This window comes from Heptranchias perlo, unplaced genomic scaffold (assembly GCF_035084215.1).
Source record: "Heptranchias perlo isolate sHepPer1 unplaced genomic scaffold, sHepPer1.hap1 HAP1_SCAFFOLD_1130, whole genome shotgun sequence".
NCBI classification, from domain to species: Eukaryota; Metazoa; Chordata; class Chondrichthyes; order Hexanchiformes; family Hexanchidae; genus Heptranchias; species Heptranchias perlo.
In genome coordinates, this window is record NW_027138353.1 from 9065 (window position 1) to 31551 (window position 22487).

At 51.0% G+C, this 22487-nt stretch overlaps 1 protein-coding gene across 1 annotated transcript in view; it reads left to right on the forward strand.

The window, feature by feature from the left end:
- Nucleotides 1-384: 384 nt before the first annotated feature.
- Nucleotides 385-22487, forward strand: part of senp1 (SUMO specific peptidase 1) — a gene marked incomplete at its 3' end in the record, with an annotated part of 40899 nt that continues 18796 nt past the window's right edge. The window contains exons 1-6 of the mRNA XM_067976932.1: nt 385-527; nt 5033-5085; nt 5624-5811; nt 10114-10189; nt 10865-10998; nt 12685-12858. Coding sequence (XP_067833033.1) covers nt 385-527; nt 5033-5085; nt 5624-5811; nt 10114-10189; nt 10865-10998; nt 12685-12858 — 768 coding nt within the window. The remainder of the gene's footprint in view (nt 528-5032; nt 5086-5623; nt 5812-10113; nt 10190-10864; nt 10999-12684; nt 12859-22487) is intronic.

The window sequence follows — 22487 nt, forward strand, 5'->3', positions numbered from 1 at the left end:
TGGTCCCCACCTCCTTTGTGCGCTTGCGCCCGTCGGGCTCAGGCCGGTGAATCGAGCCCCGCTCCTCGCTCGATGCGGATCGACGTTTTCCGTGTCCTGGACCGGGCGAACCAATGGGAGAGGCGGATAGATGGAGAGGCGAGAGGGTGGGGACCAATCAGCGGCGAGGTTACGGTCGCTAACCCCGAGGGGGGGGGGGCGGAGGAAGGAGGTGAAAGGTCAAGAGCGGGCCGCCGCCATTTTGTGGGTTTTGAATGATCGGCGGCGGCGGCGGCGGAGCGGCCGCTTGAAAAACTCCAACCCGGGGATTGAAGCGGAGGCCCAGGCCCCAGGCCCCAGGCCCCGGCCTCTCCGGGCCTTCCACCCCCCCCCCCTCACAGCGACATGTTCAACCGCGTCTACGCCGCCGTCCACAGGCTCCTCAGCCCGCGGCCTGAAGCCGAGGCCTCGCCCGGGACCGGGACCGAGATCGGGCCGGGCGGAGGAGGAGGAGACTCCCGGGGGACGAGGAAGAGGCCGCACTGGAGGTAAAAGGGGAGAAAGAGGGGGGGGTGAGGGTCAAAAACCCCCAAAAAGGGTCAAAAACCCCCAAAAAGGGTCAAAAATCCCCAAAAAGGGTCAAAAATCCCCCAATAAAGGTCAGTGATCCTCAGTAAAGGTCAGTGATCCCTCAATAAAGGTCAGTGATCCCTCAATAAAGGTCAGTGATCCCCCAATAAAGGTCAGTGATCCCTCAATAAAGGTCAGTGATCCCCCAATAAAGGTCAGTGATCCCCCAATAAAGGTCAGTGATCCCCAATAAAGGTCAGTAATCCCCAATAAAGGTCAGTGATCCCTCAATAAAGGTCAGTGATCCCCCAATAAAGGTCAGTGATCCCCCAATTAAGGTCAGTGATCCCCAATAAAGGTCAGTGATCCCTCAATAAAGGTCAGTGATCTCCCAATAAAGGTCAGTGATCCCCCAATAAAGGTCAGTGATCCCCAATAAAGGTCAGTAATCCCCAATAAAGGTCAGTGATCCCTCAATAAAGGTCAGTGATCCCCCAATAAAGGTCAGTGATCCCCCAATTAAGGTCAGTGATCCCCAATAAAGGTCAGTGATCCCTCAATAAAGGTCAGTGATCTCCCAATAAAGGTCAGTGATCCCCCAATAAAGGTCAGTGATCCCCAATAAAGGTCAGTGATCCCCCAATAAAGGTCAGTGATCCCCCAATAAAGGTCAGTAATCCCCAATAAAGGTCAGTGATCCCCCAATAAAGGTCAGTGATCGCCAATAAAGGTCAGTGATCCCCCAATAAAGGTCAGTAATCCCCAATAAAGGTCATTGATCCCCAATAAAGGTCAGTGATCCCCAATAAAGGTCAGTGATCCCTCAATAAAGGTCAGTGATCCCCCAATAAAGGTCAAAAATCCCCCAATAAAGGTCAGTGATCCCTCAATAAAGGTCAGTGATCCCCCAATAAAGGTCAGTAATCCCCAATAAAGGTCAGTGATCCCTCAATAAAGGTCAGTGATCCCCCAATAAAGGTCAGTAATCCCCAATAAAGGTCAGTAATCCCCCAATAAAGGTCAGTGATCCCCAATAAAGGTCAGTGATCCCCCAATAAAGGTCAGTAATCCCCAATAAAGGTCAGTGATCCCCCAATAAAGGTCAGTAATCCCCAATAAAGGTCAGTGATCCCCCAATAAAGGTCAGTGATCCCCAATAAAGGTCAGTAATCCCCAATAAAGGTCAGTAATCCCCAATAAAGGTCATTGATCCCCAATAAAGGTCAGTAACCCCCAATAAAGGTCAGTAATCCCCAATAAAGGTCAGTGATCCTCAATAAAGGTCAGTGATCCCCAATAAAGGTCAGTAATCCCCAATAAAGGTCAAAGATCCCCCAATAAAGGTCAGTAATCCCCAATAAAGGTCAGTGATCCTCAATAAAGGTCAGTGATCCCCAATAAAGGTCAGTGATCCCCAATAAAGGTCAAAGATCCCCCAATAAAGGTCAAAGATCCCCCAATAAAGGTCAGTAATCCCCAATAAAGGTCAAAGATCCCCCAATAAAGGTCAGTGATCCCCCAATAAAGGTCAGTAATCCCCAATAAAGGTCAAAGATCCCCCAATAAAGGTCAGTAATCCCCAATAAAGGTCAGTGATCCCCAATAAAGGTCAGTGATCCCCCAATAAAGGTCAGTAATCCCCAATAAAGGTCAAAGATCCCCCAATAAAGGTCAGTGATCTCCAATAAAGGTCAGTGATCTCCAATAAAGGTCAGTGATCCCCCAATAAAGGTCAGTGATCCCCCAATAAAGGTCAGTGATCCCCCAATAAAGGTCAGTGATCCCCAATAAAGGTCAGTAATCCCCAATAAAGGTCAAAGATCCCCCAATAAAGGTCAGTAATCCCCAATAAAGGTCAGTAATCCCCAATAAAGGTCAAAGATCCCCAATAAAGGTCAGTAATCCCCCAATAAAGGTCAGTGATCCCCCAATAAAGGTCAGTGATCCCCCAATAAAGGTCAGTAATCCCCAATAAAGGTCAGTAATCCCCAATAAAGGTCAGTGATCCTTAATAAAGGTCAGTGATCCCCCAATAAAGGTCAGTGATCCCCCAATAAAGGTCAGTGATCCCCCAATAAAGGTCAGAGATCCCCCAATAAAGGTCAGAGATCCCCCAATAAAGGTCAGTGATCCTCCAATAAAGGTCAGTGATCCCCAATAAAGGTCGATAATCAATGGTAATTAATCGATTAATAGCAATAATGAATCAATAAATGTCATTTAAATAAATGGCAATAATTCATCAATAATCAGCTATAACTAATACCGGCCAGTAATCAGTTAATACATGCCAATAATTGATAAATGTCACCAATTAAATAAATGTAAACAAATAAATTACAGTAATGTAAACAATAATTAAATGTCCATTCATTAAACGTAAACAATTAATAATTAAATGTCCATTCATTAAACGTAAACAATTAATAATTAAATGTCGGTGATTAGTAAATGTAAACAATTAATAATTAAATGTCGGTGATGAGTAAATGTAAACAATTAATAATTAAATGTCGGTGATTAGTAAATGTAAACAATTAATAATTAAATGTCGGTGATTAGTAAATGTAAACAATTAATAATTAAATGTCGGTGATAATTAAATGTAAACAATTAATAATTAAATGTCGGTGATTAGTAAATGTAAACAATTAATAATTAAATGTCGGTGATAATTAAACGTAAACAATTAATAATTAAATGTCGGTGATAATTAAACGTAAACAATTAATAATTAAATGTCGGTGATTAGTAAATGCAAACAATTAATAATTAAATGTCGGTGATAATTAAACGTAAACAATTAATAATTAAATGTCGGTGATTAGTAAATGTAAACAATTAATAATTAAATGTCGGTGATAATTAAACGTAAACAATTAATAATTAAATGTCGGTGATTAGTAAATGCAAACAATTAATAATTAAATGTCGGTGATTAGTAAATGCAAACAATTAATAATTAAATGTCGGTGATTAGTAAATGTAAACAATTAATAATTAAATGTCGGTGATTAGTAAATGTAAACAATTAATAATTAAATGTCGGTGATTAGTAAATGTAAACAATTAATAATTAAATGTCGGTGATAATTAAATGTAAACAATTAATAATTAAATGTCGGTGATTAGTAAATGTAAACAATTAATAATTAAATGTCGGTGATAATTAAACGTAAACAATTAATAATTAAATGTCGGTGATTAGTAAATGTAAACAATTAATAATTAAATGTCGGTGATAATTAAACGTAAACAATTAATAATTAAATGTCGGTGATTAGTAAATGCAAACAATTAATAATTAAATGTCGGTGATTAGTAAATGCAAACAATTAATAATTAAATGTCGGTGATTAGTAAATGTAAACAATTAATAATTAAATGTCGGTGATTAGTAAACGTAAACAATTAATAATTAAATGTCGGTGATTAGTAAACGTAAACAATTAATAATTAAATGTCGGTGATTAGTAAACGTAAACAATTAATAATTAAATGTCGGTGATTAGTAAACGTAAACAATTAATAATTAAATGTCGGTGATTAGTAAACGTAAACAATTAATAATTAAATGTCGGTGATTAGTAAACGTAAACAATTAATAATTAAATGTCGGTGATTAGTAAACGTAAACAATTAATAATTAAATGTCGGTGATTAGTAAACGTAAACAATTAATAATTAAATGTCGGTGATTAGTAAATGCAAACAATTAATAATTAAATGTCGGTGATTAGTAAACGTAAACAATTAATAATTAAATGTCGGTGATTAGTAAACGTAAACAATTAATAATTAAATGTCGGTGATTAGTAAACGTAAACAATTAATAATTAAATGTCGGTGATTAGTAAACGTAAACAATTAATAATTAAATGTCGGTGATTAGTAAATGCAAACAATTAATAATTAAATGTCGGTGATTAGTAAATGCAAACAATTAATAATTAAATGTCGGTGATTAGTAAATGTAAACAATTAATAATTAAATGTCGGTGATTAGTAAATGTAAACAATTAATAATTAAATGTCGGTGATTAGTAAATGTAAACAATTAATAATTAAATGTCGGTGATTAGTAAACGTAAACAATTAATAATTAAATGTCGGTGATTAGTAAATGCAAACAATTAATAATTAAATGTCGTTGATTAGTAAATGTAAACAATTAATAATTAAATGTCGGTGATTAGTAAACGTAAACAATTAATAATTAAATGTCGGTGATTAGTAAACGTAAACAATTAATAATTAAATGTCGGTGATTAGTAAACGTAAACAATTAATAATTAAATGTCGGTGATTAGTAAACGTAAACAATTAATAATTAAATGTCGGTGATTAGTAAACGTAAACAATTAATAATTAAATGTCGGTGATTAGTAAACGTAAACAATTAATAATTAAATGTCGGTGATTAGTAAACGTAAACAATTAATAATTAAATGTCGGTGATTAGTAAATGTCCTTTCTCTTTCAGTATGCAGGACAAGGAGGAACAGGATGACAGACAGTGGAAGAGATTTAAAATGGGTACAGTACACACTTTCCAAACTGCTTACGCTGTGCATCCCCAGGGCCCGTCTGTGTCAGGCCCGCGGCTCGAGATGGAGGGTGCTGCATAATCACCGTGGGTGAAGGCTCGGCCCCCACCCCCGGCCGCAAGGCTCGCTGTTCTGTTGCCCCTTGCCGTGTGCTGATCTCGACCAGAGCCAGCTCTACTCGGTGAGGACTTTGGAGACCTGGCTGCCCTGGTGCACGCTGGCTGGAATGTGCTGCAGTTACCAAGTCTGGGAGGAGCGTCCAAGCCGCGTGTGAGCTGTGTTAAAACAGTGACGGGCGAAGCTGGCAGACGCCGTGCAGTCTGAGAGACGCCTGTGCCCCCCCCCATCCTCGGCGAGGGGGGTACTGAACGGTGCGCGGCGGGACAGTTGACCTGTCCTGACGGGTCATCGACCTGAAACGTTAAGTCTTGTTTCTCTCCCCCGCAGATGCTGCCTGACCCGCTGAGTATTTCTAGCATTTCCTGTTTCTGTTATGACCTGTGATGGGTGTTTTTTTTTTTTTGCAGGCGATCTGGTGGAGACGGTCAGACATACGGCGGAGGGCGTGAGGCAGACGACCTGCACCGTGCTGAGCTGGGTGCGGAGCCAGAGCCCCTCGTTCAGCTCCCCCCTCGCGGTCTCGCCCGCTCGGCGGAGGGCACCGGGCCGACACGGTGGGGCGTCTCCGCCTCAGCCTCCCTTCTCCCACACCCAGGTCAGTCTCAGTGGCATTATCGACGCAGGGCCAGCGGAGACCCACCCACCGAGAGAGAGTCTACACACCCTACCCGTAGCGATGGACCGTTACCCCTCACTTCAGATCCAATTTGAATTGTTCTGGGATGTGTTCGGTTTTAAATCCAGGGGACCCCGCCCTGTTCTGACCTCTGAGAGGCGTGCGTCGGGTGGTCACAATACTGGACTCTCAATCCCCCGAGCTTGAGTTTGAATCCCACCGTGATACTTGGGAGAATTTTGAGCTCGGTTTGAAAGACGTCATCCCCACCTGGCTCCACTGACGTGCTTTAAGGAAGGGAACCTGCCGTCCTCGCCCCGGCCTGGGCCTACGAGTGACTCCAGTCCCCCCCGCAACCGACCTGCCTGACTCGTAGCTGGCTTTGAAGGGGCCGAGCAAGACGCTCGGTCGTATCAAAACAGCTGCCAGGGGTTCAGCAACGCCTCTCACGGGGCAACCAAGGGGACGGGCGATAAATGGCGGCCTTGCCCGTGACGCGCACGTCCCCGCGAACGAATAATAATAATAATAAGATAGTGTCTGCTGCCCGCTGAGAAGCAGGAATAACGGGTGATTTGAGTCAACAAACGTTACGGAAGGCGGAGTGGCCGCTCGTGACGCGGCCCCCACCCCCCCGGGCAGAGATATGTGCCGGTCTCAGGGGTCCTGTTTGAAAGACCTTGCAGACGCTGGTTAGGAGCTTGCACGCGCCCCAGGGCGGTGGGAGAGCCGTGGGGGGGGGGAGGGAGGAGGAGGACGTTACCGAAACGGCAGATAATTTCTCTGGGAGCGTGCGGCCGACTGACACACCGGCAATCAGAAGGAAATGCATGTTGTAGCTGATGATTAAAACGCGATTTTTGTGGATAACGATGCCTCAAGCTTCCCCCACGAAGAGATGGAGGAGATAGCAGGAGCGCATTGTGTCAGCGATCTGTGTGCAGGGGGAGAGAGAGCTGCAGCAGGGCAGTGTGTAAAGCTGGGGAGGTTCACTTTGCGGTTAGAGGCTGGGCAGCAGGTTGCAGCTGGTGTGTATTAACACAGGGCACGAGTTCAAGTCCCCAACCCCTGTACTTTAGGCACGGTGGTTGGGGGCCCCACCCCCCCGTCCATAGTCCAGGGACGATTCCGGCCCAGGAAAGGTTGGACAGGCACGCACCAGACGGGCCGTATCCGAGCTCGTCTCTGTGGACGAGAGGCAGCTGGAACCGTGACATGACAGAGGCAGCACAGAACCTGTGGGAGTACAGAGTTTCGATATAGCTCAGGCATTAGGTGAATAAATATTGGGGTGTGACTCAGTGAGTCTCACTCTCCCTCCTGAGCCAGGAGGTTGTGGGTTCGAGGCCCCCTCCAGAGACCTGAGACCATAATCCAGGCCAACACTCCCAGTACAGTACTGAGGGAGCGCCGCGCTGTCGGAGGGTCAGTACTGAGGGAGCGCCGCGCTGTCGGAGGGTCAGTACTGAGGGAGCGCCGCGCTGTCGGAGGGTCGGTACTGAGGGAGCGCCGCACTGTCGGAGGGTCGGTACTGAGGCAGCGCCGCACTGTCGGAGGGTCGGTACTGAGGGAGCGCCGCGCTGTCGGAGGGTCGGTACTGAGGGAGCGCCGCGCTGTCGGAGGGTCAGTACTGAGGGAGCGCCGCGCTGTCGGAGGGTCGGTACTGAGGGAGCGCCGCACTGTCGGAGGGTCAGTACTGAGGGAGCGCCGCGCTGTCGGAGGGTCGGTACTGAGGGAGCGCCGCACTGTCGGAGGGTCGGTACTGAGGGAGCGCCGCGCTGTCGGAGGGTCAGTACTGAGGGAGCGCCGCGCTGTCGGAGGGTCGGTACTGAGGGAGCGCCGCGCTGTCGGAGGGTCGGTACTGAGGGAGCGCCGCACTGTCGGAGGGTTGGTACTGAGGGAGCGCCGCACTGTCGGAGGGTCAGTACTGAGGGAGCGCCGCACTGTCGGAGGGTCAGTACTGAGGGAGCGCCGCACTGTCGGAGGGTCGGTACTGAGGGAGCGCCGCACTGTCGGAGGGTCAATACTGAGGGAGCGCTGCACTGTCGGAGGGTCAGTACCGAGGGAGCGCCGCACTGTCGGAGGGTCAATACTGAGGGAGCGCCGCGCTGTCGGAGGGTCGGTACTGAGGGAGCGCCGCACTGTCGGAGAGTCAGTACTGAGGGAGCGCCGCACTGTCGGAGGGTCAGTACTGAGGGAGCGCCGCACTGTCGGAGGGTCAGTACTGAGGGAGCGCCGCACTGTCGGAGGGGTCAGTACCGAGGGAGCGCCGCGCTGTCTGTCTTTTGGATGAGACGTTAAACCGAGGCCCCGTCTGCCTGATTCTGGTGGATGTAAAAGATCCCACGGCCGCTATTGGAAGAAGAGTGGGGGGGGCGGGGGGGTGTTCTCCCCGGTGTCCTGGGACCAATGTTCCTCCCTCAACCAACATCACTAAAACAAACAGTAATTGATCATTCATCTAATTGCTGTCTTTGGGATGTTGCTGTGCACAAAACTGGCTGCTGAGTTTGGCTGCAGAACATCATTGTACTTCAAAGTAGAACCAGCAGAATTTTATACCCTCCCGGGGACCCCCTGTAAACGGGGGCGCGCTCCCTGGGACCCCCTGTAAATATTAACACACTCCCGGGGACCCCCTGTAAATATTAACACACTCCCGGGGACCCCCTGTAAATATTAACACACTCCCGGGACCCCCTGTAAATACCGACACACTCCCAGGGACCCCCTGTAAATAGGGACACTCTCCCGGGGACCCCCTGTAAATATTAACACACTCCCGGGGACCCCCTGTAAATACCGACACGCTCCCGGGGACCCCCTGTAAATACCGACACGCTCCCGGGGACCCCCTGTAAATAGGGACACTCTCCCGGGGACCCCCTGTAAATATTAACACACTCCCGGGGACCCCCTGTAAATACCGACACGCTCCCGGGGACCCCCTGTAAATACCGACACGCTCCCGGGGACCCCCTGTAAATACCGACACACTCCCGGGGACACCCTGTAAATACTGACACACTCCCGGGGACCCCCTGTAAATACTGACACACTCCCGGGGACCCCCTGTAAATACCGACACACTCCCGGGGACCCCCTGTAAATACTGACACACTCCCGGGGACTCCCTGTAAATACCGACACACTCCCGGGGACCCCCTGTAAATACCGACACACTCCCGGGGACCCCCTGTAAATATTAACACACTCCCGGGGACCCCCTGTAAATATTAACACACTCCCGGGGACCCCCTGTAAATATTAACACACTCCCAGGGACCCCCTGTAAATACTGACACACTCGCAGGGACCCCCTGTAAATACTGACACACTCCCGGGTACCCCCTGTAAATACTGACACACTCCCGGGGACCCCCTGTAAATACTGACACACTCCCGGGGACTCCCTGTAAATACAGACACACTCCTGGGGACCCCCTGTAAATACAGACACACTCCCGGGGACCCCCTGTAAATACCGACACACTCCCGGGGACCCCCTGTAAATACTGACACACTCCCGGGGACCCCCTGTAAATACTGACACACTCCCGGGGACCCCCTGTAAATACTGACACGCTCCCGGGGACCCCCTGTAAATACTGACACGCTCCCGGGGACCCCCTGTAAATACTGACACACTCCCGGGGACCCCCTGTAAATACTGACACACTCCCGGGGACCCCCTGTAAATACTGACACGCTCCCGGGGACCCCCTGTAAATACTGACACACTCCCAGGGACCCCCTGTAAATACTGACACACTCCCGGGGACCCCCTGTAAATACTGACACACTCCCGGGGACCCCCTGTAAATACCGACACACTCCCGGGGACCCCCTGTAAATATTAACACACTCCCGGGGACCCCCTGTAAATACCGACACACTCCCGGGGACCCCCTGTAAATACAGACACACTCCCGGGGACCCCCTGTAAATACTGACACACTCCCAGGGACCCCCTGTAAATACTGACACACTCCCGGGGACCCCCTGTAAATACTGACACACTCCCGGGGACCCCCTGTAAATACTGACACACTCCCGGGGACCCCCTGTAAATACCGACGCGCTCTCGGGGACCCCCCCCCCGTAAACGTGCGCCGAGTATTGGGAGAGGTCAGGGTGGTCGCTGACCTGTGATGGCCCACTCAGTGGAATATTTTGCCGAGTGTGGGGAATGGGCGGGGCGGGCGGTGGGGGGTTGTTTGAAGGGTGAGGTTTCCTGCACCGGTTGTTTGCACGTTCTGATCCTCTCGCTTCCCTTGGCAGGTCTCACCGAGCTCGCTGGAGGACTCGTTCATCTGCCCCTCGGGCGAGCCCGTCTGGACACCGCAGCCCAGACCGGGTGAGGCTTTACTCAGTCTTTTATACACACACAGAGAGAGAGAGAGAGACACACACACACCTTATAACACCACAGGTGCTGATCTCCTTCCCACTTCCCCCCCCTCTCACTCCTCATCTCCCCTCGGTGGCTCCAGGAACCTGTCTAGAGGCAGGCCGGCCGGGGGGAAGAGAGGGAGCCCGAGGGCCAGACGCCCCGCAACCGCCTGCCGATCCGCGCCGGCCGTTAAAGCCCTCTCGCCCCCCCTTGGATCGGGGTTCCTGTGACTCCCCTCTCCTCCCCCTGCCTTTCTGATAAAGTTGGGGAAGGGGCGGCGACGACGAGAGATCCGTCTCGACTGCGACGCCCTCCCGAGTTGAATAGTGCGCCGACACCGGCGGCCTGGGCTCGCGCGCGGAGCGAGCGGGGGAAGGGACCGTGCCGCACCGAGGCTGCACCTCCCGGGAGGGGAGGGAATAAATACCGACGACTCAGTATTTAATCAAACAGTAGCCCAAACAGAAGAGGGACCCGCCCATTCCCCCCTTCCCCGGAGGGCGATCGGCCACAAGAGACGAGTCGCTGCCGTTACCCGGTCTAACTATCTTATTATCTCCCTCCCTTCTCCCAGCCCGCGCACAGATGCCCCCGGCGGAGAGTTTCATGGCGTCCGGCGACCAGTGCGTCCTCGTTAAGCGCCCGCTGCACATCCCCCGGGCGCTGGGCCGGGCCAACGGGCAGTCGCGGAGCGGGGCCAGTCCGTCCAGAAACCGGGCGCAGAGGACGGGGATCGGGGGCAGCTCGCCGTTCCCCCGGTGGAGAACGCCCAGGTCAGGCGGGGGTGGCGGGGGCACGGTGGGGCGCGCGATGTGTAACCTGTACTGGGGGGTACAGGGGGGGGGCTGTGTAACGGGGACGGAGGGGGGAGGGGGACGGAGGGGGCTGTGTAATGGGGACGGAGGGGGGAGGGGGACGGAGACGGAGGGGGCTGTGTAACGGGGACGGAGGGGGGAGGGGGACGGAGACGGGCAGGAGGGGGTCTGTGTGACCTGTACCCGGGGGGGAGGGGGGAACGGAGGGGACTGTGTAACGGGGACGGAGGGGGGAGGGGGACGGAGACGGAGGGGGCTGTGTAACGGGGACGGGCAGGAGGGGGTCTGTGTGACCTGTACCCGGGGGGGGAGGGGGGACGGAGGGGACTGTGCGACCTGGACCGAGGGGGGGAGGGGGACGGGGACGGAGGGGGCTGTGTAACGGGGACGGGCAGGAGGGGGTCTGTGTGACCTGTACCCGGGGGGGGAGGGGGGACGGAGGGGACTGTGCGACCTGGACCGAGGGAGGGAGGGCGGAGGGGGCTGTGTGACCTGGACCGAGGGGGGGAGGGGGACGGAGGGGGCTGTGTGACCTGTCCCGGGGGAGGGAGGGTGGAGGGGGCTGTGTGACCTGGACCGAGGGGGGGAGGGGGACGGAGGGGGCTGTGTGACCTGGACCGAGGTGGGGAGGCGGAGGGGGCTGTGTGACCTGGACCGAGGGGGGGAGGGGGACGGAGGGGGCCGTGTGACCTGTCCCGGGGGAGGGAGGGCGGAGGGGGCTGTGTGACCTGGACCGAGGGGGGGAGGGGGACGGAGGGGGCCGTGTGACCTGTCCCGGGGGAGGGAGGGCGGAGGGGGCTGTGTGACCTGGACTGAGGGGGGGAGGGGGACGGAGGGGGCCGTGTGACCTGTCCCGGGGAGGGAGGGCGGAGGGGCTGTGTGACCTGGACTGAGGGGGGGAGGGGGACGGAGGGGGCTGTGTGACCTGGACCGAGGGGGGGAGGCGGAGGGGGCTGTGTGACCTGGACCGAGGTGGGGAGGGCGGAGGGGGCTGTGTGACCTGTCCCGAGGTGGGGAGGGGGACGGAGGGGGCCGTGTGACCTGTCCCGGGGGAGGGAGGGCGGAGGGGGCTGTGTGACCTGGACCGAGGGGGGGGAGGGGGACGGAGGGGGCTGTGTGACCTGGACCAAGGGGGGGAGGCGGAGGGGGCTGTGTGACCTGTCCCGAGGGGGGGAGGGGGACGGAGGGGGCTGTGTGACCTGTCCCGAGGGGGGGAGGGGGACGGAGGGGGCTGTGTGACCTGTCCCGAGGGGGGGAGGGGGACGGAGGGGGCTGTGTGACCTGTCCCGAGGGGGGAGGGGGACGGAGGGGGCTGTGTGACCTGGACCGAGGGGGGGAGGCGGAGGGGGCTGTGTGACCTGTCCCGAGGCGGGGAGGGGGACGGAGGGGGCTGTGTGACCTGTCCCGAGGGGGGAGGGGGACGGAGGGGTCTGTGTGACCTGTACCGAGGTGGGGAGGGGGACGGAGGGGGCTATGTGACCTGTACCCGGGGGGGGGAGGGCAGAGGGGGCTTTGTAACCTATACTGAGGGCGGGGGCTGTGTGACCTGTCCCGGGGGAGTGGGGGCGCGAGACGCGAGACTGAGCTCACTCCCTTTAGTTACCTTGTGAGCTCCAACGCAGACTCCTCTCTCTGTCCAAGCAGGACTCTGAACGCCACCACGGCCAGCCAGGGCCAGCACCAGCACAGTTTTGTACCATGTACAGCAAGACGTTCAGCAACAGGCTGCCCGAGAGCCCGCAACACAGCACCACCTCCCACACCAGTCACCAGACACACACAAAACCAACCAACAGATACCTCAGTACAGTGGAAGAGGTAATGAGCGGGGCGGGGGAGAGGGAGAGGGAGAGAGAGCAGTGTATTTATTAATGAACCGGGCTGGGGGAGGGAGAGAGAGAGAGAGAGAGAGCGCGAGCAAGCAAGCAAGCAGTGTGTTTATTAATGAATGGGGGGGAGAGGGAGCAGTGTGTTTATTAATGAATGGGGGGGGGGGAGAGAGAGCAGTGTGTTTATTAATGAATGGGGGGGGAGAGAGAGCAGTGTGTTTATTAATGAATGGGGGGGGGGGGAGAGAGAGCAGTGTGTTTATTAATGAATGGGGGGGGGAGAGAGAGAGCAGTGTGTTTATTAATGAATGGGGGGGAGAGAGAGCAGTGTGTTTATTAATGAATGGGGGGGGGAGAGAGAGCAGTGTGTTTATTAATGAATGGGGGGGGGAGAGAGAGAGCAGTGTGTTTATTAATGAATGGGGGGGGGGAGAGAGAGCAGTGTGTTTATTAATGAATGGGGGGGGGAGGGAGAGAGAGCAGTGTGTTTATTAATGAATGGGGGAGAGAGAGAGAGCAGTGTGTTTATTAATGAATGGGGGGAGAGAGAGAGCAGTGTGTTTATTAATGAATGGGGGGGGGGGGGAGAGAGAGCAGTGTGTTTATTAATGAATGGGGGGGGGGGGAGAGAGAGCAGTGTGTTTATTAATGAATGGGGGGGAGAGAGAGAGCAGTGTGTTTATTAATGAATGGGGGGAGAGAGGAGAGCAGTGTGTTTATTAATGAATGGGGGGAGAGAGAGAGCAGTGTGTTTATTAATGAATGGGGGGGGGGGAGAGAGAGCAGTGTGTTTATTAATGAATGGGGGGGGGGGGGAGAGAGCAGTGTGTTTATTAATGAATGGGGGGGGGGAGAGAGAGCAGTGTGTTTATTAATGAATGGGGGGGGGGGGAGAGAGAGCAGTGTGTTTATTAATGAATGGGGGGGGGGGGAGAGAGAGCAGTGTGTTTATTAATGAATGGGGGGGGGGAGAGAGCAGTGTGTTTATTAATGAATGGGGGGGGGAGAGAGAGCAGTGTGTTTATTAATGAATGGGGGGGGGAGAGAGAGAGCAGTGTGTTTATTAATGAATGGGGGGGGGGAGAGAGAGAGAGCAGTGTGTTTATTAATGAATGGGGGGGGGGAGAGAGAGAGCAGTGTGTTTATTAATGAATGGGGGGGGAGAGAGAGAGCAGTGTGTTTATTAATGAATGGGGGGGGGGAGAGAGAGCAGTGTGTTTATTAATGAATGGGGGGGGGGAGAGAGCAGTGTGTTTATTAATGAATGGGGGAGAGAGAGAGAGCAGTGTGTTTATTAATGAATGGGGGGGGGAGAGAGAGAGCAGTGTGTTTATTAATGAATGGGGGGGAGAGAGAGCAGTGTGTTTATTAATGAATGGGGGGGGGAGAGAGAGCAGTGTGTTTATTAATGAATGGGGGGGGGGGAGAGAGAGCAGTGTGTTTATTAATGAATGGGGGGGGAGAGAGAGCAGTGTGTTTATTAATGAATGGGGGTGAGAGAGAGAGCAGTGTGTTTATTAATGAATGGGGGGGGAGAGAGAGCAGTGTGTTTATTAATGAATGGGGGGGGGAGAGAGAGCAGTGTGTTTATTAATGAATGGGGGGGGGAGAGAGAGAGCAGTGTGTTTATTAATGAATGGGGGGGGGGGGAGAGCAGTGTGTTTATTAATGAATGGGGGGGGGGAGAGAGAGCAGTGTGTTTATTAATGAATGGGGGGGGGAGAGAGAGCAGTGTGTTTATTAATGAATGGGGGGGGGGGAGAGAGAGAGCAGTGTGTTTATTAATGAATGGGGAGAGAGAGAGAGCAGTGTGTTTATTAATGAATGGGGGGGGAGAGAGAGCAGTGTGTTTATTAATGAATGGGGGGGGGAGAGAGAGCAGTGTGTTTATTAATGAATGGGGGGTGGAGAGAGAGCAGTGTGTTTATTAATGAATGGGGGGGAGAGGGAGAGCAGTGTGTTTATTAATGAATGGGGAGAGAGAGAGCAGTGTGTTTATTAATGAATGGGGGGGGGAGAGAGAGCAGTGTGTTTATTAATGAATGGGGGGGGGAGAGAGAGCAGTGTGTTTATTAATGAATGGGCAGAGAGAGAGCAGTGTGTTTATTAATGAATGGGGGAGAGAGAGAGCAGTGTGTTTATTAATGAATGGGGGGGGGGAGAGAGAGCAGTGTGTTTATTAATGAATGGGGGGGAGAGAGAGAGCAGTGTGTTTATTAATGAATGGGGAGAGAGAGAGCAGTGTGTTTATTAATGAATGGGGGGGAGAGAGAGAGCAGTGTGTTTATTAATGAATGGGGGGGGGAGAGAGAGAGAGCAGTGTGTTTATTAATGAATGGGGGGGGGAGAGAGAGCAGTGTGTTTATTAATGAATGGGGGGGGGGAGAGAGAGAGCAGTGTGTTTATTAATGAATGGGGGGGGGGGAGAGAGAGAGCAGTGTGTTTATTAATGAATGGGGGGGGGAGAGAGAGCAGTGTGTTTATTAATGAATGGGGGGGGGGGAGAGAGAGCAGTGTGTTTATTAATGAATGGGGGGGGGGAGAGAGAGAGCAGTGTGTTTATTAATGAATGGGGGGGGGAGAGAGAGCAGTGTGTTTATTAATGAATGGGGGGGGGGGAGAGAGAGCAGTGTGTTTATTAATGAATGGGGGGGGGGAGAGAGAGCAGTGTGTTTATTAATGAATGGGGGGGGGGGAGAGAGAGCAGTGTGTTTATTAATGAATGGGGGGGGGAGAGAGAGCAGTGTGTTTATTAATGAATGGGGGGGGGGAGAGAGAGCAGTGTGTTTATTAATGAATGGGGGGGGGAGAGAGAGAGCAGTGTGTTTATTAATGAATGGGGGGGGGGAGAGAGAGCAGTGTGTTTATTAATGAATGGGGGGGGGGGAGAGAGAGCAGTGTGTTTATTAATGAATGGGGGGGGGGGAGAGAGAGCAGTGTGTTTATTAATGAATGGGGGGGAGAGAGAGCAGTGTGTTTATTAATGAATGGGGGAGAGAGAGAGAGCAGTGTGTTTATAATGAATGGGGGGGGAGAGAGAGAGCAGTGTGTTTATTAATGAATGGGGGGGGAGGAGAGAGCAGTGTGTTTATTAATGAATGGGGGGAGAGAGAGAGCAGTGTGTTTATTAATGAATGGGGGGGGAGAGAGAGCAGTGTGTTTATTAATGAATGGGGGGGGAGAGAGAGAGCAGTGTGTTTATTAATGAATGGGGGGGGGGAGAGAGAGCAGTATGTTTATTAATGAATGGGGGGGGAGAGAGAGAGCAGTGTGTTTATTAATGAATGGGGGGGGGAGAGAGAGCAGTGTGTTTATTAATGAATGGGGGGGGGAGAGAGAGCAGTGTGTTTATTAATGAATGGGGGGGAGAGAGAGAGAGCAGTGTGTTTATTAATGAATGGGGGGGAGAGAGAGCAGTGTGTTTATTAATGAATGGGGGGGGGAGAGAGAGAGCAGTGTGTTTATTAATGAATGGGGGGGGAGAGAGAGAGCAGTGTGTTTATTAATGAATGGGGGGGAGAGAGAGAGCAGTGTGTTTATTAATGAATGGGGGGGAGAGAGAGCAGTGTGTTTATTAATGAATGGGGGGGAGAGAGAGAGCAGTGTGTTCATTAATGAATGGGGGGGGGGAGAGAGAGCAGTGTGTTTATTAATGAATGGGGGGGGGAGAGAGAGAGCAGTGTGTTTATTAATGAATGGGGGGAGAGAGAGAGCAGTGTGTTTATTAATGAATGGGGGGGGGGAGAGAGAGAGAGCAGTGTGTTTATTAATGAATGGGGGGGGAGAGAGAGAGAGCAGTGTGTTTATTAATGAATGGGGGGGGGAGAGAGAGAGCAGTGTGTTTATTAATGAATGGGGGGGGGAGAGAGAGCAGTGTGTTTATTAATGAATGGGGGGGGAGAGAGAGAGCAGTGTGTTTATTAATGAATGGGGGGGAGAGAGAGAGAGCAGTGTGTTTATTAATGAATGGGGGGGGGGGAGAGAGAGCAGTGTGTTTATTAATGAATGGGGGGGGGGAGAGAGAGAGAGCAGTGTGTTTATTAATGAATGGGGGGAGAGAGAGAGCAGTGTGTTTATTAATGAATGGGGGGGGGAGAGAGAGCAGTGTGTTTATTAATGAATGGGGGGGGAGAGAGAGAGCAGTGTGTTTATTAATGAATGGGGGGGGGAGAGAGCAGTGTGTTTATTAATGAATGGGGGGGGGGAGAGAGCAGTGTGTTTATTAATGAATGGGGGGGGGGAGAGAGAGAGAGCAGTGTGTTTATTAATGAATGGGGGGGGAGAGAGAGAGCAGTGTGTTTATTAATGAATGGGGGGGGGAGAGAGAGCAGTGTGTTTATTAATGAATGGGGGGGGGGAGAGAGAGAGCAGTGTGTTTATTAATGAATGGGGGGGAGAGAGAGAGCAGTGTGTTTATTAATAATGGGGGGGAGAGAGAGCAGTGTGTTTATTAATAAATGGGGGGGGGGAAGAGAGCAGTGTGTTTATCAATGAATGGGGGGGGGAGAGAGAGAGAGCAGTGTGTTTATTAATGAATGGGGGGGAGAGAGAGAGCAGTGTGTTTATTAATGAATGGGGGGGGAGAGAGAGAGCAGTGTGTTTATTAATGAATGGGGGGAGAGAGAGAGAGCAGTGTGTTTATTAATGAATGGGGGGGGGGAAGAGAGCAGTGTGTTTATTAATGAATGGGGGGGGGAGAGAGAGAGCAGTGTGTTTATTAATGAATGGGGGGGGGAGAGAGAGCAGTGTGTTTATTAATGAATGGGGGGGGGAGAGAGCAGTGTGTTTATTAATGAATGGGGGGGGGGAGAGAGAGAGCAGTGTGTTTATTAATGAATGGGGGGGGGGAGAGAGAGAGCAGTGTGTTTATTAATGAATGGGGGGGGGAGAGAGAGAGCAGTGTGTTTATTAATGAATGGGGGGGGGAGAGAGAGAGCAGTGTGTTTATTAATGAATGGGGGGGAGAGAGAGCAGTGTGTTTATTAATGAATGGGGGGGGGGAGAGAGAGAGAGCAGTGTGTTTATTAATGAATGGGGGGGGAGAGAGAGAGATAGCAGTGTGTTTATTAATGAATGGGGGGGGGGAGAGAGAGCAGTGTGTTTATTAATGAATGGGGGGGGGGAGAGAGAGAGCAGTGTGTTTATTAATGAATGGGGGGGGAGGAGAGAGAGCAGTGTGTTTATTAATGAATGGGGGGGGGAGAGAGAGCAGTGTGTTTATTAATGAATGGGGGGGGGGAGAGAGAGCAGTGTGTTTATTAATGAATGGGGGGGGGAGAGAGAGAGCAGTGTGTTTATTAATGAATGGGGGGGGGAGAGAGAGCAGTGTGTTTATTAATGAATGGGGGGGGGAGAGAGAGAGCAGTGTGTTTATTAATGAATGGGGGGGGGGAGAGAGAGAGAGCAGTGTGTTTATTAATGAATGGGGGGGGGGGAGAGAGAGAGAGCAGTGTGTTTATTAATGAATGGGGGGGGGAGAGAGGCAGTGTGTTTATTAATGAATGGGGGGGAGAGAGAGAGCAGTGTGTTTATTAATGAATGGGGGGGGGGAGAGAGAGAGAGCAGTGTGTTTATTAATGAATGGGGGGGAGAGAGAGAGAGCAGTGTGTTTATTAATGAATGGGGGGGGAGAGAGAGCAGTGTGTTTATTAATGAATGGGGGGGGGAGAGAGCAGTGTGTTTATTAATGAATGGGGGGGGGGGAGAGAGAGAGCAGTGTGTTTATTAATGAATGGGGGGGGGGAGAGAGAGAGCAGTGTGTTTATTAATGAATGGGGGGGGGGAGAGAGAGAGCAGTGTGTTTATTAATGAATGGGGGGGGGAGAGAGAGCAGTGTGTTTATTAATGAATGGGGGGGGGAGAGAGAGAGCAGTGTGTTTATTAATGAATGGGGGGGGGGAGAGAGAGAGCAGTGTGTTTATTAATGAATGGGGGGGGGAGAGAGAGTTAGATGGAGAGAGAGAGCAGTGTGTTTATTAATGAATGGGGGGGAGAGAGAGAGCAGTGTGTTTATTAATGAATGGGGGGGGGAGAGAGAGAGCAGTGTGTTTATTAATGAATGGGGGGGGGAGAGAGAGCAGTGTGTTTATTAATGAATGGGGGGGGGGAGAGAGAGAGAGCAGTGTGTTTATTAATGAATGGGGGGGGGAGAGAGCAGTGTGTTTATTAATGAATGGGGGGGAGAGAGAGAGCAGTGTGTTTATTAATGAATGGGGGGGGGAGAGAGAGCAGTGTGTTTATTAATGAATGGGGGGGGGGAGAGAGAGAGCAGTGTGTTTATTAATGAATGGGGGGCGGGGAGGAGAGGAGAGAGAGCAGTGTGTTTATTAATGAATGGGGGGGGGGGAGAGAGAGCAGTGTGTTTATTAATGAATGGGGGGGGAGAGAGAGAGCAGTGTGTTTATTAATGAATGGGGGGGGAGAGAGAGAGCAGTGTGTTTATTAATGAATGGGGGGGGGGAGAGAGAGCAGTGTGTTTATTAATGAATGGGGGGGAGAGAGAGAGAGCAGTGTGTTTATTAATGAATGGGGGGGAGAGAGAGAGCAGTGTGTTTATTAATGAATGGGGGGGGGAGAGAGAGAGCAGTGTGTTTATTAATGAATGGGGGGGGAGAGAGAGAGCAGTGTGTTTATTAATGAATGGGGGGGGAGAGAGAGAGCAGTGTGTTTATTAATGAATGGGGGGGGGGAGAGAGAGCAGTGTGTTTATTAATGAATGGGGGGGGGGAGAGAGAGCAGTGTGTTTATTAATGAATGGGGGGGAGAGAGAGAGCAGTGTGTTTATTAATGAATGGGGGGGAGAGAGAGAGAGCAGTGTGTTTATTAATGAATGGGGGGGGAGAGAGAGCAGTGTGTTTATTAATGAATGGGGGGGGGGAGAGAGAGCAGTGTGTTTATTAATGAATGGGGGGGGAGAGAGAGAGAGCAGTGTGTTTATTAATGAATGGGGGGGGGAGAGAGAGCAGTGTGTTTATTAATGAATGGGGGGGGGGAGAGAGAGAGCAGTGTGTTTATTAATGAATGGGGGGAGAGAGAGAGAGCAGTGTGTTTATTAATGAATGGGGGGGGGGAGAGAGAGCAGTGTGTTTATTAATGAATGGGGGGGGGGGAGAGAGAGAGGCAGTGTGTTTATTAATGAATGGGGGGGAGAGAGAGAGCAGTGTGTTTATTAATGAATGGGGGGGGGAGAGAGAGAGCAGTGTGTTTATTAATGAATGGGGGGGGGAGAGAGAGCAGTGTGTTTATTAATGAATGGGGGGGGGAGAGAGAGAGCAGTGTGTTTATTAATGAATGGGGGGGGGAGAGAGAGAGCAGTGTGTTTATTAATGAATGGGGGGGAGAGAGAGAGAGCAGTGTGTTTATTAATGAATGGGGGGGGGGAGAGAGAGCAGTGTGTTTATTAATGAATGGGGGGGGGAGAGAGAGCAGTGTGTTTATTAATGAATGGGGGGGAGAGAGAGAGCAGTGTGTTTATTAATGAATGGGGGGGAGAGAGAGCAGTGTGTTTATTAATGAATGGGGGGGGAGAGAGAGAGCAGTGTGTTTATTAATGAATGGGGGGGGGAGAGGAGAGAGCAGTGTGTTTATTAATGAATGGGGGGGGAGAGAGAGCAGTGTGTTTATTAATGAATGGGGGGGGAGAGAGAGAGAGCAGTGTGTTTATTAATGAATGGGGGGGGAGAGAGAGAGCAGTGTGTTTATTAATGAATGGGGGGGGAGAGAGAGAGCAGTGTGTTTATTAATGAATGGGGGGGAGAGAGAGAGCAGTGTGTTTATTAATGAATGGGGGGGGGAGAGAGAGAGCAGTGTGTTTATTAATGAATGGGGGGGGGGAGAGAGAGCAGTGTGTTTATTAATGAATGGGGGGGGAGAGAGAGAGCAGTGTGTTTATAATGAATGGGGGGGAGAGAGAGAGCAGTGTGTTTATTAATGAATGGGGGGGGGAGAGAGAGAGAGCAGTGTGTTTATTAATGAATGGGGGGGGAGAGAGAGAGCAGTGTGTTTATTAATGAATGGAGGGGGGAGAGAGAGAGCAGTGTGTTTATTAATGAATGGGGGGGGGAGAGAGAGCAGTGTGTTTATTAATGAATGGGGGGGAGAGAGAGAGCAGTGTGTTTATTAATGATAATGGGGGGGGGAGAGAGAGAGCAGTGTGTTTATTAATGAATTGGGGGGGGGGAGAGAGAGCAGTGTGTTTATTAATGAATGGGGGGGGGGAGAGAGAGCAGTGTGTTTATTAATGAATGGGGGGGGGAGAGAGAGCAGTGTGTTTATTAATGAATGGGGGGGGGGGAGAGAGAGCAGTGTGTTTATTAATGAATGGGGGGGGGAGAGAGAGAGCAGTGTGTTTATTAATGAATGGGGGGGGGAGAGAGAGCAGTGTGTTTATTAATGAATGGGGGGGGAGAGAGAGCAGTGTGTTTATTAATGAATGGGGGGGGGAGAGAGAGCAGTGTGTTTATTAATGAATGGGGGGGAGAGAGAGCAGTGTGTTTATTAATGAATGGGGGGGGGAGAAGAGAGCAGTGTGTTTATTAATGAATGGGGGGGGGAGAGAGAGAGCAGTGTGTTTATTAATGAATGGGGGGGGGAGAGAGAGCAGTGTGTTTATTAATGAATGGGGGGGGAGAGAGAGAGCAGTGTGTTTATTAATGAATGGGGGGGGAGAGAGAGAGCAGTGTGTTTATTAATGAATGGGGGAGAGAGAGCAGTGTGTTTATGAATGGGAGAGAGAGCAGTGTGTTTATTAATGAATGGGGGGGAGAGAGAGAGCAGTGTGTTTATTAATGAATGGGGGGGAGAGAGAGCAGTGTGTTTATTAATGAATGGGGGGGGAGAGAGAGAGCAGTGTGTTTATTAATGAATGGGGGGGGGAGCGGTAGAGAGAGAGCAGTGTGTTTATTAATGAATGGGGGGGGGGAGAGAGAGCAGTGTGTTTATTAATGAATGGGGGGAGAGAGAGAGAGCAGTGTGTTTATAATGAATGGGGGGGGGGAGAGAGAGAGCAGTGTGTTTATTAATGAATGGGGGGGGGGGAGAGAGAGAGCAGTGTGTTTATGAATGGGGGGGAGAGAGAGCAGTGTGTTTATTAATGAATGGGGGGGGGGGAGAGAGAGCAGTGTGTTTATTAATGAATGGGGGGGGGAGAGAGAGAGCAGTGTGTTTATTAATGAATGGGGGGGGGGAGAGAGAGCAGTGTGATTATTAATGAATGGGGGGAGAGAGAGCAGTGTGTTTATTAATGAATGGGGGGGTGGGGGGAGAGAGAGCAGTGTGTTTATTAATGAATGGGGGGAGAGAGAGCAGTGTGTTTATTAATGAATGGGGGGGAGAGAGAGAGCAGTGTGTTTATTAATGATGGGGGGGGGGAGAGAGAGCAGTGTGTTTATTAATGAATGGGGGGAGAGAGAGAGCAGTGTGTTTATTAATGAATGGGGGGGGGAGAGAGAGCAGTGTGTTTATTAATGAATGGGGGGGAGAGGGAAGAGAGAGCAGTGTGTTTATTAATGAATGGGGGGAGAGAGAGAGCAGTGTGTTTATTAATGAATGGGGGGAGAGAGAGAGCAGTGTGTTTATTAATGAATGGGGGGGAGAGAGAGCAGTGTGTTTATTAATGAA